General features: G+C 32.7%; 1 protein-coding gene and 1 pseudogene across 8 annotated transcripts in view; one reads left to right on the top strand and one right to left on the bottom strand.

Annotated features, from left to right (window-relative positions):
- The window catches only part of LOC143232141 (acyl-coenzyme A diphosphatase NUDT19-like), a 35,113-nt gene extending 34,126 nt beyond the window's left edge, over positions 1 to 987 (top strand). For all 7 annotated transcript variants that reach the window (XM_076467229.1, XM_076467233.1, XM_076467232.1 and 4 more), the window contains one exon: positions 421 to 987. In XM_076467229.1, the coding sequence (XP_076323344.1) occupies positions 421 to 641 (221 nt within the window). In that variant the 3' untranslated portion in view covers positions 642 to 987. The remainder of the gene's footprint in view (positions 1 to 420) is intronic.
- Positions 988 to 10,321: 9,334 nt separating this feature from the next.
- The window catches only part of LOC143232140 (phosphoenolpyruvate carboxykinase, cytosolic [GTP]-like), a 51,738-nt pseudogene continuing 44,123 nt past the window's right edge, over positions 10,322 to 17,936 (bottom strand). The window contains exon 11 of the transcript XR_013017394.1: positions 10,322 to 10,705. The product of XR_013017394.1 is annotated as a phosphoenolpyruvate carboxykinase, cytosolic [GTP]-like (transcript). The remainder of the gene's footprint in view (positions 10,706 to 17,936) is intronic.

The raw sequence follows: 17,936 nt of genomic DNA, 5'->3' as shown, positions 1-17,936 counted from the left end.
TTACAGGCTTTAAACAAAATATTTTTGAACATATATTATCAGTAATTTACTAATAATTACATGAAGGTTTCTGGAGATGAAAAAATTTCAAAGGATTTTTGTTATTTTACAACCATGTAAATGCATATTAATTTAGTTATTTTGATATTTTTCATGTTTGATGCCCTTGTAACAGGGTGAGGAATTTGAACAGTTACTAGTATATTTTTCATTTCTTGCTTGAATATGTAACATTTTAAACAATGACAAAGAACCCATAATGATACTGAAATCACTGTCTTTATAGATTCTATGAGGTCAATAAAACAAAATATTTAAGAATTTAAAGAATAATGATGACAATACTTTTACAACTTATAAATAGGAGATTAATATAAATGTAACAAAAAATATTTACATTTAATCTTTTTTTTACTCCAGGTGATGATCTTTACCCAGAAAACCCAGATTATTATGGCCAAAATCCTCAAATTGATTTCCAGTATACTTTGGAAGAATTAAAAGCAAAATCAAACAACTTGCACAGAATGGAAGTAAAAGGACCCATCAGTACTGTAATCTGCAATATATCATCTCCTTGTGGTCACTTAACACCATTAACCTACTGCAGTACCAAAAGAAATACACAATCTTCATTATAATTTTTTTCTATCTTGTGTTAGTGTAAAGGGATACTGTATTTAAAGAATTAATCCCGTTTATATCTGATAAATGATTTATTAGCACTGTAACTGCTAATTATCTGTGTGAAACTACAGTAAAAATGAAACACACCTAAACTGTGTTGAATGCTATACTGAATTCTTTTACATGGGGAATTGTAAAATATGGAGACTTCTCATTTCATAATTTGTTTTTTAAAGTTAATTTTATTAGAGTAAATAAACAGTTTTTTATATAACCTAATTTTTTCATGCATACTATGAAATGTAATGAAACTTTTTAGTCTGAATTAAATGCATCTGAAGTCATGCTTTGCACAAGGTATTTTTGAGGATCTAGTCCTTAATGTTCACACCCATTAACATTCCAACTTTTGTAAAATTAAAAATACTGTAACACACATAATTATTTAATGTAACTAAACACTAATATAGTCAGTGATTGTTCATTTATAAATTCTAGTTCTCTTTGATGTGGACTTTGTCTTCTAGGTCTATCAACATTTTAATGAGCTGTTCCTTCAAGATACATATATTGGGATTATAAGTCATTAACAGTAACCATGTGCAACAGTGAAATAATCCATTCTGATTTTTGCATATAAAAACATATGAAAAATATGCATAATTAGCTATAATCATTACCAGGTTGATTTTTAGTTTTACTCAAAGTCAGCAGCTTGCTCTGATTAGAAGTTAATAACAGTTCATCAATATTAAGGGCACAAGAAGATCAGTCAAAGATAAAAGGAAACAGCTCATTAAAATGTTGATAGACCTAGAAGACATTTTAATGAGCTGTTCCTTTTTATCTTTGACTGATCTTCTTGTGCCCTTAATATTGATGAACTGTTATTAACTTCTAATCAGAGCAAGCTGCTGACTTTGAGTAAAACTAAAAATCAACCTGGTAATGATTACAGCTAATTATGCATATTTTTCATATGTTTTTATATGCAAAAATCAGAATGGATTATTTCACTGTTGCACATGGTTACTGTTAATGACGCCATAATCCCAATATATGTATCTTGAAGTTTAGCCAGCTAATGAGATGTAGTTTAGATTCAAACACATACAGTAGAAAACAAAATATATTATAAATGTAAAATAATAAAAATTTATATATATCAAGCACTTTAATGAGTGCATTTAAAGAAATAATAGGGTATCCCTCACTTACAGAACAGACACAAGCTTTTGGCTTCAAGTACTATAAGAAGTTGCTTGTTCCTTTTATTTTATCATTTTTAAATTATTCACCTTTTCACTGTGAGCTTACCAATTTCATCCAGAGTTGCCTTCATCCCCTGTTCCTTTGTCTTTTTATTTCTTTTTGATTCAGTTACTCTGTAGTTAGTAACTTTTGTGATATCAACATCTTTAATGCTATCAACTATGACAGTACACTTACACACTATAAGCTGGTCATTCAAAGATTTCTTATGCATGGCTTCTGCTTCAATTTCAGTCTTTGCTCTCAAACCTCTAAGCACTTCCTGGACCATACGATAATATATTCTTCATGACTATCATTGTGAATGCAACATTTGATGTTCTTTGAGTTGTTTTCTGTATATAGCCACATCTAACAATTGACATAGAAGACTAATAAGGCTTAATTTGTCTCATCATGTTATAAGCTAGTATATTTTAATTAGGAAGCTGTGATTCATAAGTTTCTCCATCTCTTGGGAACATGCATGGTAAGAGATGAAAATAAAGACTTTGAGGCCGTGTAATGCACATAAAGTATTCATTATACATATATACGTATGCTAACCAAACATGACTAGATTAAATAATTGTTAATCTATAACCCATTATGATTGTCATAACATTTGCCTCACCTCAGTATTGGTGCGTCCGTTCATTAAATCAGTATGTTTAAAATATTCATATTAAATGCACTTGCTTTCTTTTTCAATACTTAAAGCTGTAACAATTAAAACACTCTCACCAAGGTGTTTGAAAGTTTTTCACATTGATTCTGAGGAACCAAGAAAGTTAAGCTATTTGATTTCATCGTCCTCTTGATCTCTGCCAGAGATTAGTGTTTTACTGACCTAACTTTCTTCACCAATTAAGGTAGCTCGACACCAGTATTATACAACATAGCATCTGCGTTACCATAATAATGGGAAGATTTTCATTTACCACACATATACAGTTAGAGCCATGCTGAAGTAATACTCTGTATGCTCTTGCTTTAGCATGCTTATTTAGTCTAATAAGGGTTTAAGTACTAATGAACAAAAAGGAGATCACATAAACTTAGGGTGAGACTTTTTAGTTCAGTCTATGGAAGGATAATATGTATCTACTTTGAAGTAGCACTGTGTTAACATTAAATTATAGATTTTGTTTGTATCCACTTGGTTTGTCCTCCACTGGGAAAACAGTAAGTCTACAGACTTACAGTGCTAAATGCAGGGTTCGATTTCTACCAGTGTACACCAGATAACCCAATTGTAAAATTTGTTTTCAGGTATTCAGGCTGAAATAGCATGCAAATACATTGCGTTGAAATTGCTGTTGAATGTTAATCTAAATCTGTCATACCTAGTGTTTCTTAATTAGGAATGAGGTTAATTACCTCCCATTTAACGAGTTCTTATGTATTTGACCATAGTATATATACACTTTTTTATTAATTTGTTTTATTTTTGCTGTTTGTGATGGGTATAAGGTGTATTTGTCTTACATATACAAGATTGAAAAAGCTTTTTGTTTGATAGTTTGAGTTTTTGTGAGAAGAGAAACCTGTCTCTCTTGCTACTTGTCTATTGTTTAATTTATTTTTTTCGTAAGAATATTCCGTTTATATATAGCTTGATATTGTGTGTTATAAGATACACACCAAATCTTAACTGGGCCGTGAATCCATTTTAGACCGAATACATTATTTCGTAAGCTACTAAATATTATTACTAAACCAGAATGCATAGGATTTGTTCCAGTTAACTTTTGTGCCAGTAGTGACAGTGTGCACATTTACTATTTCAATATTATATTGAATAATAGACTGGATTGTGCTAGAGTTAAGGTGACATTATCTATGTGAGCAACAATTTTTGCTCAGGTACTGGGTTTTCTAGGATAGGAATACTCTTAATGTTATGGCATTGATGCATGGAAGAAAGTATAGTATCAATTACCATGACAAAAAAGATAGTGAACAATCCTGTCTTACTCAGAGCTGTAAGGAATTATCCTGGATAGATAAACATTGACAGCTCATGTGTCATTGATATTTGTGAAGATAGATTAGACTCAATTTACTATGTTCTCTGGGAAGCTCTTTTTTTCTTTTTTTAACATGAGGAATTCGTGTTTGACTTGGTCAAACGCTTTCTCCTGGTGAATTGTTATTATACTGACTTATGGTCAGTGGTGGGATTCAAAAATTTTAAGAAGGGTTCTCTCAAGGGAAGGCCTCAATAATAACGGGTTCTCTTACTTTTCCGGAAGTCTATACTGATACATCATTTGAAAAGGAAAATAATGGAAAAGTGCTTTAAAATCTTTTATTTATTTCATTTTAAAATTTCCAAATAGTCAATTGATTGTCATCAATAATTGATTGTCAATAATACGGTCTGTGATTTTCTCATTAAACCTTTCTTGTCGAAATGTGTGATGAAGTGTGACGCAATCAGTTTCCACGACATCAACAATTCGACGGTATAATTGAAGCCATCAACGGGTTCGCTAAGCTAAAAAATTTTTAAGAACGGGTTCGCGCGAACCCCCTGAATCCCACCACTGCTTATGGTTTGTTTCTGTTGTATATATGAATTATGTATATTGAATTCGGAACACTGCAGCTTTGTTTGTTGATTACAGTATTTTATATTTTTATTTTGGTATTTGTACAATTTGTGAGAATTTTATAGTCTGTATTGGTTTGTAATGGTTAAGGTGTGTTATTAGTTCTTATTTAATGTTGTGTGTCATGATTATACCAGTCTTAAAATTAGGACAGGAGTTCGTTCTCAGTGTAAGTTAGTCTCCTAATGCGTTCCAGATTTTTCCTTATATAATTCAGTTGTTCTGGGATTTGTTGTTTTTCATTAAACTGATTACTACTCAGCATTCTTGTGTTGTGAGTGTTCCTATTAAGATGTCACCAAAAGGTGGATTGAGCAGTTTTGTCGTCTTAGAATAGAGACGTGTTTTTGCTTTTTTTATAGCAAAGTCAATCGGGCTATCTGCTGAGCCTACCAAGGGGAATCGAACCCTTGATTTTAGGGTTGTAAATCCTAAGACATACCGCTGCACTAGCGGGGGGCAAGACAGTAGAGATCGGAGTGGTATGCTGTTGTTTACCGTTCATTATATAAAGCTATTTACGAGTTTCCTCCCTTAAAGTGCTTGTACAGAACTCCTTAGAAATTTTCTTCCTTCTCTAGTGTTTGAACTGTAGTTCCTCAAATTTGTAATATAGTTAACTTAATTCAGTTATTATTTATATGGATTCAGCCATTTTAGGGTCATTTGCTTGTGTTCTACTTCCAGCCATTAATGTTTTGTCAAGGAAATTTATGTCTTTGTTGTTGTGTTTGTTCCTTTCTTGTATATATATATATTTTTTATTTCAAGGTTTAGGTACTCCCATTCATTTGTGGTAGGGTTTTCTGTGTTATATGTGTATTTATTCTGCTGTGTTAATGTTTTCAAGAGCAGGTACATTAAGTGTCCGATGTTCATAACCTCGGTCTATTTTATTTCGTGTTGCTATTTCTAGGCATATTACGTGGTGATCAATAACATCATGATCTTTAGTGTCAATTGGGCTAATCAGGTTTTTACTGCAAACTGCAATATTTCACCCCACTCCATTATTACCCCAATACAACATTCGGGGCTGGAAACCTGAATGTGGCACCAGACATTACCTAAATAAAGTTTGTAAATCACTCGTTGGAGCCAGTTTACAGTTTCATCTCTAATTTTTTTTTTTTAAATTTTGCCTATTACACTTTAGGGTATAGTAGTTAAAATTTCTGTCTATGATAATATCATAGGTACAGAAAAAGTAGCACCTAGACTCCTGAATATAATTTACTAGTTTTATCTTTCTGCCGTTTATATATATCTAACGAACACAGGTCGTCTTTCTGTATTTGAACAATTTGATTTTGCCAGTCAATTTAGGATATATAATGATATCTGTTCTAGCTTCTTAGGATAACAGAGACGCGAGGACTTAAACTTATTTCTAAAATTTAAAATTTCAGTTAAGACTGTCTGTGTGTGTTTCTTGGAGAAATAAGACCTCTATGTTGTATCTATTTATATAGCTCATAACGAATTTTTGTTATGACTCATTTAAAATATTTAGTATTTATAACTACTATTTTAAATGTTATATTAGCAGTAAATTAGCTAAACGAGCAATCTAAAAAAGTTTCTGAAAGAAAAAACACTTACTGCTAAAGTATTAAATCAAACATATGGAAGAATTGGATGGTATTGTTCACCTTACTTTCATTATTTTATTACTGGTGACTATTTCCTCTAACATTTCACTTTCCTCGAGACATGACGTTTTATTTATTGAGTTCCTAGTCCCTTTTAGTTTTCCTTTCCTTCGTCGATTATAAACTTTTTCTATTAGGAGTCGTTGATAGGGCTTACACTTTCTTTAGCTACTATAATTTCACTTTCCTTTACTTCTGAATAATTTTATCTTCTATTAGCGTTTTCTTCTTCTTTTTCACAGTCTAACTATTTCTATATCCTGACCTGGATCATACTATTGTCATAAATGTTTTCATCTGTCAAGTGCAGAAGTTATATCCCTTTCCCACTTGTTACAGGAAGTTTGACTTGTCCAGTATCTCATGCACTGTTTGACCATCTTCGGATAATTAACCATACTTCATAAAGTTATGTGCTTGTTTGAAGTTTGAGACATGTTTCGTCATGTATATTTTGACTCAGCGATTACATGATCCCATTTTTCAAAAATCGTACTGCGCCAGCCATTGGTTTAGAGTGGAGCTGTTTTGTTCGAGTAACATAACTTATTGTTTTCTGTATTTATTTATGTTTGGTTTTTTTATTTAAAATGACAGCATTGTGTACAAATATACTGTGCTTCTCTTGAATTATGATGGTGGTAAATATAGGAATATTTTTATTATTACTTTCGGGGTGTATCTGGTTTTTTCTACGTAGAGTTCTGGACAATTATTGGTTGCCCATTGCTTAATAAATGACGTTGGTATTCTGTTATTTTTGAGGAATTGTTTTGAAGATGCATAATGGAAATTTTGAGTGCCAGTGATTTTTATTCAATTAAAATTATTTTTGGAGGAGTAGAACCTCTTATGACACAGATAGTCTGAATACGATGTTCATAGGATTTCTTTATCATCTCAATGAAAGAAATTAAATATATTATCATATCCACTGTGTAATGAATCAATTCCTGATCTACTGTTTTACCTTTGTCCCTGATGCCTGACCGTGTATGCAATACTATCTAAGCATTAAACGAAATAGAAAATAATACAGAAAAGGAAACAAATTCAATTGATTAGAATTTATATTTTGAATATAATTTAGTAATTAAATAGAGTAGTATAACTTTGTCTTAAACCTAATTTATTTCTTGTTACTCATGCACATGATTAAGTCTACCTGTTTGAAGCACTTATACTGAAACTAGCACAAGAGTGAAATATATTCTTAATCTATATGGAATATTAAGCAAAAATAAAATAACTAATAGATGCTTTATTTGTACATTGATGAATTAAATTTCTCTAATGCTCTCCAGCAGTTCAAAGTTTACATAAGACTCACTATATCCTTTGCCTACCCTCCTTGAACAACTGCATACTTCAGGAGTGAAAGTGCATTGAACTTATTGTGCTTTGCTGTTTTGGGATGGTGGATTTGTGAGAGGATTTCTTTTCAGTCAGCATTCCTTTGATGTAAAGCTAAGAGAATTGTACTTGATTCTCTTCATAACTGACCTCAGAAATCATCAAATTTTAAGCTGTTAGAGTTCACTGTTGTACAGGATTCGTTACCATTGGTTGTTCTTTCTCAGCATCAACTCCATTAATTACACCAGGAAAGTGAATTATTTTCCCCTCACAAATGAAACGATATTTCCCGACTTCACTGATACAATGTTGAGCTTACATGCACCAATCTGTACACAGCAACTAAGGTTGAAGCAATTCTTTATCTCTACACATGCTATCACCAGAAAGTTCCTATAAACACCAGCAAATTCGCTTTTTTCATCAACCGGTTAGGTAAGGGTTGTGAGGACTTGGCTTGCATTTTTACCTATATAAACGTTTTTCCACACAGATAACTCAGCAGTAGGGGTTATCTTCACAAGTTTATTTTGGCTTTGATTCAAGCAAGCTGGATCTATGTATATCGACAATAGCTCCACATATAAATCTGATACGTTGTGATGAAGTCAATGGATCATTGGTGATGATGACTGGAATATTACATTGAAGCCAAGAATCTTTGGCAAGATGAATGACAGGAACTCAAGGTACAACTTCGTGAATGTACTTTTCATCATATATAGTATCTTCCGAGTTTGAAAGTTCTTGGCCAGACACTGGTGCTACATAAAAAGTATTAAGGTTCTCAGTGCAGTTGTATCCATGATATGCATTCATTCTGGCTGAGCCAGCGAGTCTGACAGGCTTTTGGAATCTTGTGGGTCTACATTTGTAGACTCCTTAAATACATAGAACTTTATTATAAAAGTACAGGTGTTGAAATGGACAAAAAATATACCTGATGCATCACTGTTTCACAAGTATGTGGTAATGCTGCATGTGATGATACTAAAACTACACAGTAGCATAACCATTTCATGATAAACATGTTTAATTTGCTATCTTGATTTGAGAATCACACTGTCACATTGACTGTGCATTACATGTTGGCACTCTGGCCAACACAATTCTGAGTCCACTAACCTGAAAAGTGGTTGTTATTGCATCGTAAAAGGCCTAGGTATTTCCTTCTGCAGTTGGAATAAGAGTTAATCTTATGCATATCACTGGTCTGGAAAAGTATTTCACTATAATGATGACAAATGCCTTCTTTGAAACACTTTATTCAACTTCATATAATTATTCTACAGATCACTCACTATTTGAAGCAAACAAAATTTTATAGAATCTTAGAACTTCAATGGGAAATATGAAATAGCAGGTTTATTGCAAATGAACTGTAACAATTGATAGTACTTTTTCTATACCACAACTTACATGAAACCTCACCAGTTAGTGAATTACCTAGTTTTTAATACCTTTTTCCTTTCTATTTACATAATTTGCTAAACTATAAGTGCCAAATACTTCATAACTGATATTTTGAATTTCAGTTGACTACATTCAAAAACCATCAGTATATCTAAGATGCAATCACTAAGGTAGCAAGTAATACCCAAATGAAATTTTAACACTGATTAATAGTATTGGCCTGAATAATGAAAAGCATTTTGAATATTAAAATTAAATTCTTGGTGCAAATTAAAATTCTGTTTGACTGAAAAGATCAAATAATAATCAGTGATGACGAGAAACCCACTTGTTGAGAAATTTATATGCAAAAGCGGCTCGTTTGGGCTGAAAACACTTTACATAGAAGAGCGAACAGCGTTTCGACCTTCTTGGTCATCGTCAGGTTCACAAAGAAAGAGGTAACTGACGGAAGCTGACCACATGTTTGAAAGGGTTGTGTAACTGTGTGTCGAAATGTAGAGGCGGTATTACCTCGGTAAGTGGGTTTCTCGTCATCACTGATTATTACCGCCCTCTACATTTCGACACACAGTTACACAACCCCTTTCAAACATGTGGTCAGCTTCCGGTCAGTTACCTCTTTCTTTGTGAACCTGACGATGACCGAAGAAGGTCGAAACGTTGTTCGCTCTTCTATGTAAAGTGTTTTCTCAGCCCAAACGAGCCGTTTTTGCATATAAAGATCAAATAATGTTTTTTCTAGAACATTAAACAATTTGTTTTAAAATTACAACTTTTTTCTTAACTTTTCCAATAGCATCTTTCATAAATAATAATAAAAAACACCCCACATGAAAGTCTGTATAATGATAATGATCATACCTTGTTTGTGAATTAATTTTTCTCTTAAATTAATATTCCATGAATATGCTATTAATTATTAAAGCTCATTTTTTGTGGAACATTCCAATGACCTTTCTAATCTGTACACTTCTCTTGAGATTAAGAAATCAAATTTATTGGAATTTCATATTATGCAAAAATTTGGTAAGAAGTCTCGTATCCAACATACCATGTTCATGCACAATGCATTTATCTGAATCCAATTAAAAGCAGTTTTATTTTTGCTTCCTGTGTGTATACACATTTTGGAAAGAAATACCTCAATATGGCAGATCTTTCACAGTTTTATTTATTGAGTATAAATATGTATATATATGTATGCAAATAAAGATTACTTACTTTCATTTAAGTTATTAAATACTTTAATTCATACTTTTTTTTTGAATTGGTGACCCATCAGCTGAAAAGTTTTCCCATTATGCCTCTCTGAACATATTTTATTGTATTGTATAAGGGAAAGTACTTAAAAACGTCCAATGAAATTAGTATTAAAAATCAAAAGAATGTATTTACTTGTTTTCATTTTTATCTGTTTTACTTTTATCTGCTCATTTTATTTAGTTATACCAGTGGGAAAAACACTAATATACATAATTCTAATAAGCAACCACACACATTTTGGTCACAATTGTCACCATAATTTACATTAAATTTAGCTTAATGTTTCATACTGCACAACAAATGGCTGTTCTACATATTATTAACACGTTGCTCAAGTTTATTCAGTTCCTCACCTGCTTCATTAGGTAGATCCTGAGGCAACTGTTCATTGAAATACTTCCGGATCTCTTGAACCTCATTCTGCCAAAACTCTTTTGGTACATGCATCAGCTCATTCATGTCAATTGGAGGAAGTCCATCTAGGTTGAGGGAACCATCTTTAGGGACATACCCAATTGGGGTTACCTGGAAAATATTAACTACTGTAAACTGTTTGTCACTGATGAAAATATATTATTTTATAAACAAAATATGTGATTTGAACTTCCATTCTGGAAAATAGTTTTGACCTATAGTTATCTTTGGTTGCAGTCAAGAAGTCAATGATTATGTATTTCTATACTTTTATCACAAAGGCAACCTTTCTGTATGTTTACTGCAAAAAATTTTGCTTGTTATAACATAATTCTTGGTTGAGTGATTAATTTCTATTTTATACCTAAAACACATCATTATTGGAAATTAAATCATGTTGAGGGCATTTCATAAATATTTTGCTTTCTCTTGATTTCAAGACATTTACAACTCACTGTTGAAAGTCTTCCAGCCAGATTTGGAGTAATTTACATACAACTGCAAATGATAACTGTAAACCATAGGAACTCTGTTTATCAAAAACACTATCGATAGTTTGGAACTTCTTATCCTCAGGTTGAAAGAAGAAAATTAAACCAACTAAAAGCTTTTTATATTTTAACAGACAGTAGTTAATCTGACATTTTAAAATGGTGCAGCTAAACTGAAAAATTACAACGTTTGAACTGAAGTAAATTTCAAAAGACCAAGAAGCTGAGGTGCTTTTGAATAGTTTGTTTCTTTTAAATACAAAGAGTCAAGTTACAGAGCATGATGTAATATAGGAGAAAGAATTACATGTCATATGAGCAGAAAGTGCTTGAAGAAGTGGCAATAAAAGCTGCTCAACCCCAAGCTTACAACATAAGGAAGACTGTCCATGGTGCAAAGAATGACATACTATACACAGCTGAGCAAAAATTAACATAAAAAAGGACTTTGTTAAACAAAAAAAAAGCAAATAAATTCATAATGAAAGACATCCCAATGAAGAAAACTAACCCCAAAAACCAAAAATAATAATTGATGCTGTATAAAAAAACCAACAAAAAAAAACACCAAGATACAGCCAATAATGTGGAATACAAAACATGCCCTGAATTTTGAGGTTACTGGATGTAAGACCCACAGTGTGGTGGAGATATACATACCATCTACTAATCTCAACTTCTGTTCACCAGTCTTACAAACTTTAAGACAATAAAATAACTAAAAAAAATGTTAGAATAACCAAATGTGGATGCTCAAGTGTCCAATGTCCCACATCTCTATCACCTTTCACTACCTGCAGACAGATATAGGAAGGTGATTGCTATTCAAAGTATAAAATAAAACTAAAATAATATTCCACCAATGATGGTAAAGCAAGATTAACTTATTTCTTAATGCTGCCATTCCAGCCCTCATTATAGTAGAAAAGTGCTAAAGCAAATTCCTTTTTTAGATTTAACTTTATTGCATGCTTTTATTCCAAAACAGCATAAATCTCTAATTACATTTAAATTTCTAGTTCAGTGAAAACAATCATCAATGAACTGCTATTTTATAAAACAAGTAAAGAAAAACTAATCGAAAAAAGAACTGCTTGTAGGAATTGTTAATACCAGTCCTTTTGAAAGAATGTCAACAAGATAGAGGATGGAATTTGCATCATCCCATTGTTTGTTGAATGTTAATAAACAAATATAGGATAAATTAAACCCAACTGTGATTGAATAGTTATTATATATATTGCTATATGTTAATTATTGTCTGTGTAAGAATAATGTTAACTTCTGATACAGTCTTACCCCCACTTACACAAGGCTAGAATCTCATGTTACAAAGGCTAATTTAGCTGCACAATATTAAAATCATTGGCGATCAACTGCCCAAAATGAATAGGTGAGATCAAGATGAAAGCAAAGCACACTTGTGGGGTATTGCACTACATTTGGTACAGGTATGCCTTTTGCTTTTGAAACAGGAAATGAGTCCGATATGGTTGAAAAAAAAAAGGATGTGAACATGTGAAATTTGTTCAAAGAGGTGCAATTCACAGAAAAATAAAAACTGAATTAGCTACGTAAATACACAACCTCAACTGGACAAAGTTTCACGACTCACCCTCAGCATTAGGAGTGGGGATCACATCACAAAAGATAAAAGGAAATATATTGTAACATAAAGATAGTGGCTAAGGCTTATGCACTCATCAACTCCAACTACAAGTAAACAGTGTAATACATCAAGCAAATGGAATTATGAAAAGGAAGTTAGTTTTCAGTTAAAACCAGACAAACTTTCAAAACCACCACAGGAGCAAGAAATTGAAAAAAAATTGAACCTGGCACAACAGTCATGGCATTGCATCAACTCAACTGTAAGAACAGGGTAGTGTCTGTAACTGATATTATAAGAAGAAATATTGCCTAACTCAATTGTAAGTGCAAGGAAGAGACATCCTGCATGAGACAACTGAATATTCATTCAACTATAAGAACAATATACATACATCCTGTTGTTAGTATTAAAAAGCGAAGTCCCCAAAACTCCACTGTAGGAGCAGGGAAAGAACCTCCTTCAACTAGAATTAATGAAAAGAAGGGCCTATATGGCACTCACCCATAAAAACAGAATGGTGTCATCAAAAACCCAGTATTACAAGGAGGATCCCATGTAGGCTAGACCTGCTCTAAACAACAGCTGTTCCCCTGGGAAAAACCATCCAGGGTAAAAGAAAGTAGGAAAACCAACTTTGCACTCCATCCATCTTTACAATTAGCATAATAATAAAAGCAATAAACAGGCTAGGTCTGAGGAAAAACATAACTAACCTGGCATAACACCTGCCCTATCACAAAGTGAGATCCTATTGTCTTTTGAATCTTATGCAAAACTACATAAGAACTATCTGCACAAACATCCTATCATCAGTGGTAAAAATGAAGTTTGCTGAAAACAAATGAAATGATAAAAGTTATCCCAATCAAAGGCAAAAAGATGTGCATGTGTAGAATGACTAGGGAAGATGATATCTACCTCAGCAAAATACAGCTAGAGCATGCAGATCATAAGTGATAATGGTGGTGTTGGGAGTGGTTCACATTTTGGCCTTAAACATCTCATTTAAAGGAGAGAGAAGGCAAGTAACTAAAAGCTATGATGAATCTGAAAAGAGGAAACATGACAGGGAAAGTCAAAATCCTACAAAACCAGGAAAACAGATGGTATCTGACAAGGCAACCCAATACCTAAACACAATTAAAGAGAAAGCATTTGCCTAACAACAAGATGAATAACTGAGAATGATGAGAAATGGAAAGTTAGGAAGGAAGAAAGCCATGCCAAAAAGACTACCAGAGGAGAAAGTCAGGCTATTGGTTTTGATAAATGGATGTGGAAGAAGGTTTGATGAATCAGGAAAGAAAAGGAAAGTCAGAATATGCTAGCCTAATGAGTTGACAAACTCAATCAGTTATGTGCCATTTAACACTTTAAGGAACAAACCAGACGAAGAAAATGATGAGGATCAAAATGGGAGTACAAGTGGAGGATAAAGAAATGAGTGTGAAAGTTAAACCAACTTTACAAGCATAACAGGTCTCAGGGAGGAAGGACCATTTGAGATGCAGGATGACACAAAAGGAATGGTAAAGAATGCAAGTAATATTAATGGCATATATATCTAGTTGATGATGTTCACAAGCAAGGAGGAGAAGAAAGCAGGTCTTGAGGGAGAAATAGTACATGAAACATGTTGGCAAAAATTTAAAGGAAGGATAGAAAAAGGCATAAAAGACCACACACTGAGATCCTAGTCAGGAAAACTAAAGAAATGTGGATGATACATAACTGAAAAAGAGTAGAAAAGAGTGCATGTTTTCTTATAGCAAAGCCGTATTGCAATATCAGCTGTTTTCACCCAGGGGAAAAGAAACCCTGACTTTAGAATTGTAAATCTGTAGACTTACTGCTATACCAGTGGAGTACAAAGAGTTGGAATAGAGGGAAATGGCAAAACTTGGATAAATGGAAGGTGTTTGACAAAACTTCCCAATAGTTGGACATGGTCAAAGCAGACAAGTGTTTATCAAACAATTAGGTAAAGAACTGAGAAAAGTAGGAACAGCAGATTTAGAAGGATGGAAACCACACCTAAGAAGTCAAAGGTGTAAGGTAGACCATCACCTTTGGCAAATGGAAAATGGACACTGAAGAAAGTCTGATGGATAGGGAAAGGAAAGATGCAACATCTGGAGTCAGTTCCTAAGTTGAGACAATAGATGTGACAAAAACCATGCTTGAAAACTGAGTGTGGTGACATCTGAATGAACAATGTCTGATCAAGGTTGATGAAGTAAATACCAACACAGGGGTACAGAGAAAAGAAAAGTGAACTCTGGTCATGCCAGCCAATATAAAGTCACAAGAAGGATTAGACACAAAGTGGTTAGGATTAGTGATAAATCTCTGGAGAGGAATCAAATTGGAGGGTAAGCATAAATGTTTATGTACTTTCCCATCTTGACTGAATGTGTCCACTCCTAGAGCTAATAGATGGAGAATCAGAGACCAAAAGAAAGGAAGTCTTGTGCTCCAGTGAGTGATGAAAGCATTGATATGAAGTGTTGCCAGCTGAGAACTCCACCTACCCAAAGGTATGCGTTGAGGGATCACTCTTGGGTGTAGAATCTTGTTAGGTTGAGACAAATGATCCACTACTAGATTCAAAGTGCCAATAACATTGCATGATAAAACCACCATGGTGACTGTCGGATCAGAAAAGGATAGTCAAAGTCTGAAAGCACAGAGCTTGAATGTGACCTTGATTAATAATGTAACTGATTACTGTGGAGTTGTTGGAATGTACCATAACAAACCTCCCCTGCAAGAGAAGAAGGAATTGGGATAAACCTCATTAAACTACCATTTTAAGGATGTTGATCTCAAGAGCAGACTCCTTGACTGACTAGAAACTAGAAGGTCCCACACCCAAGTGTTAAGGCAAGACCCAACTTTATAAAGTTAAGTCTGAAGATAGGTAAATCTGAAGTAGATGGAGAAGGTATGGTCTATTCTCTGTCTAGCCATGAAACAAGACCAGCTCTGATTTGGGATGGAAGGTCAAAAAAGTTCAAGGGATCTAAAGCATTGCACTGATCAAGGAGTGGCCACTGAAAGGAATGAATATGAGTTAAACCCGTGGAAATGAGTGCTTTGACACACCTTCATTCCTAAAGGATATGGAATCTCTCAAACTGTTAGAGAATGTGAAGTGAGTGCCTTGAAGACTGCCTGCTCCATATCTTGAATATGAAGAGGAAAAGGCTGGGCCTTACTAAGCTTGGAATTAAAGAAAACCCCCAAATGAAGAAGGTACTGAATGGGGGAAAGAATGGGTTTCTCTACTTTTATCAAGAATAGTCTGGTGTTGCTTATTATAGGAACAAATGTGTGTGGTCTCTGGACTGTGAACATGAAGCAAGCAGGAGCCAGTTGTCCATGCAATGTTGAGTTTGAAGACTCATAGAGTGAAGGCATATTTTATTTGTACAACCTCTGGAATCTTCTAAATGCACACACAGTTTATTTTGGTAAAACTTTATATTTCTTAATTTTTCTATTCTAATGTTAACTGTAACTAAATCAACATACAGTAAAATGAAAGTTGAAATTTATGAAGTAAAATAAATACCATTTTCCCTCTACACTGAATCCATTATTGATCAGAAAGAACAAAATAATTATATTAATTACTTCAACTGCTAACTGCTTTTAATTATATAGTTTTACTGTTATACTTTGTACTAAGTACTATTAGACAACAACATGCAAAAAAGCTATAACCCACAGTATATGCCCATTAGCTGTTTCTGTAGAACCAATCTAAATAGCAGTTTTACATTTTATTTTTCTGAACTTTTACTAGGCTAATCTCAGACATCTCTCATTTATACCTTTTTTTTTAAAAAAAATATATAAGAAAAATTATACATACACTAAAACAAGGATCTGTATTACTTACTGTGTAATCAAACTTATTTGAACTTCAATAAAAATTGAAGAGGTTCTTTCATAAACCTCTGAATTTCTGAAGTTTTGAATGTCAAAAACCAAATTAATTAGCTTTAAAGTAAGCATTTTAGAACACAAAATTACAACAATTACTTGAATCAAAAGGTTTAAAAGTAGTCTAATGTATCTGCCTTTTTAAGTGAGTTATAAATAGTTTAAAAAATTCCATGAACATTCAGAGCAACAAAACAATCACTATAAAGTAATTTTTTTAATAATTAACAGAAAACTAAATGACTCGTATGATTTTTATAGAATAGAATCTGCTCTTTTTACTAGTTATAAATGCATTCTTCAACCATTTAGCTGATTAGCACACAATTTCAAAATTCAAAGAGATGGAGGGGCGGGGGGGGCACTTCTCTGGTGGATTTGAAAAATTTTAGATTCTTGTTTGTAAGTATGTATACAATTTTTGTTTATAATTAGTTGGAAGCTGTACAAGTCCATTACTGAAGTTAGAAAATTGTTATATTAATAACACAGAGCTCAGATGTGACACATCCATGGAAAAATTAAGATGGAGAATCATTAATATTTCTTTTTAAAATTAAAAGATTCACACTTGAATAATATAAGAATATGAATTATAAATTGTTTTTATAACAAACGTATTAACGTGCATTTATAATAAAAGTTGCTTCATTAAATCTTGAATGTAATACTGTACAAGACTGTCACATGTACAGAAGAGCCATACTTGGAAAAAACAGTTAACCAATATTATCGAGGCAGAGGCTCTGGTCACTTATGAGTATTTTTGATATTGATTTGAAGATCTGAACTTGCAGTCCAGATTTAGTAAGTTACCTATTCAATTTAGAAACTGAAGATGTTTTTAAATTTAAATTTTTACTAAATAAAATTCCATAAAGAAGTGTTTCAAGGAAATCAGCAGTAAATGAGACATCTTGTATAACTACAATGTAGTTATGTTACTTCTAAACTATAACAGTTCAAAGTAGCATACATGTAAATTTTCATAGCTTATAAGCTGTACTTAACCAACATCACCAACACCATTTATAAAATCTTTCTGTGTATGTTACTGAGTTACATTCATAATTTAATTAAACTATTTTAATATGAATAAATTTTAATAAAGTTACTGTTATTAAGTATGTTATAACTTAAAGCTTTATATTATTTAAGTTTTATTCCTTCATTTTAAAAGAAAAGATACAACAAAAATTAAAACTGCAGGTGTTTGCTGTCACATGATCTACTTGTGGTTACAAGTCTAAACTTCACAAGCTATTTAATATATATGATACAGCAAAAACAT

The sequence above is a fragment of the Tachypleus tridentatus genome, chromosome 11 (genome assembly GCF_004210375.1).
Source record: "Tachypleus tridentatus isolate NWPU-2018 chromosome 11, ASM421037v1, whole genome shotgun sequence".
In the NCBI taxonomy this organism is placed as follows: domain Eukaryota; kingdom Metazoa; phylum Arthropoda; class Merostomata; order Xiphosura; family Limulidae; genus Tachypleus; species Tachypleus tridentatus.
Note: the sequence above shows the minus strand (reverse complement) of the source record. Positions and strands in the feature narration are given on the sequence as shown.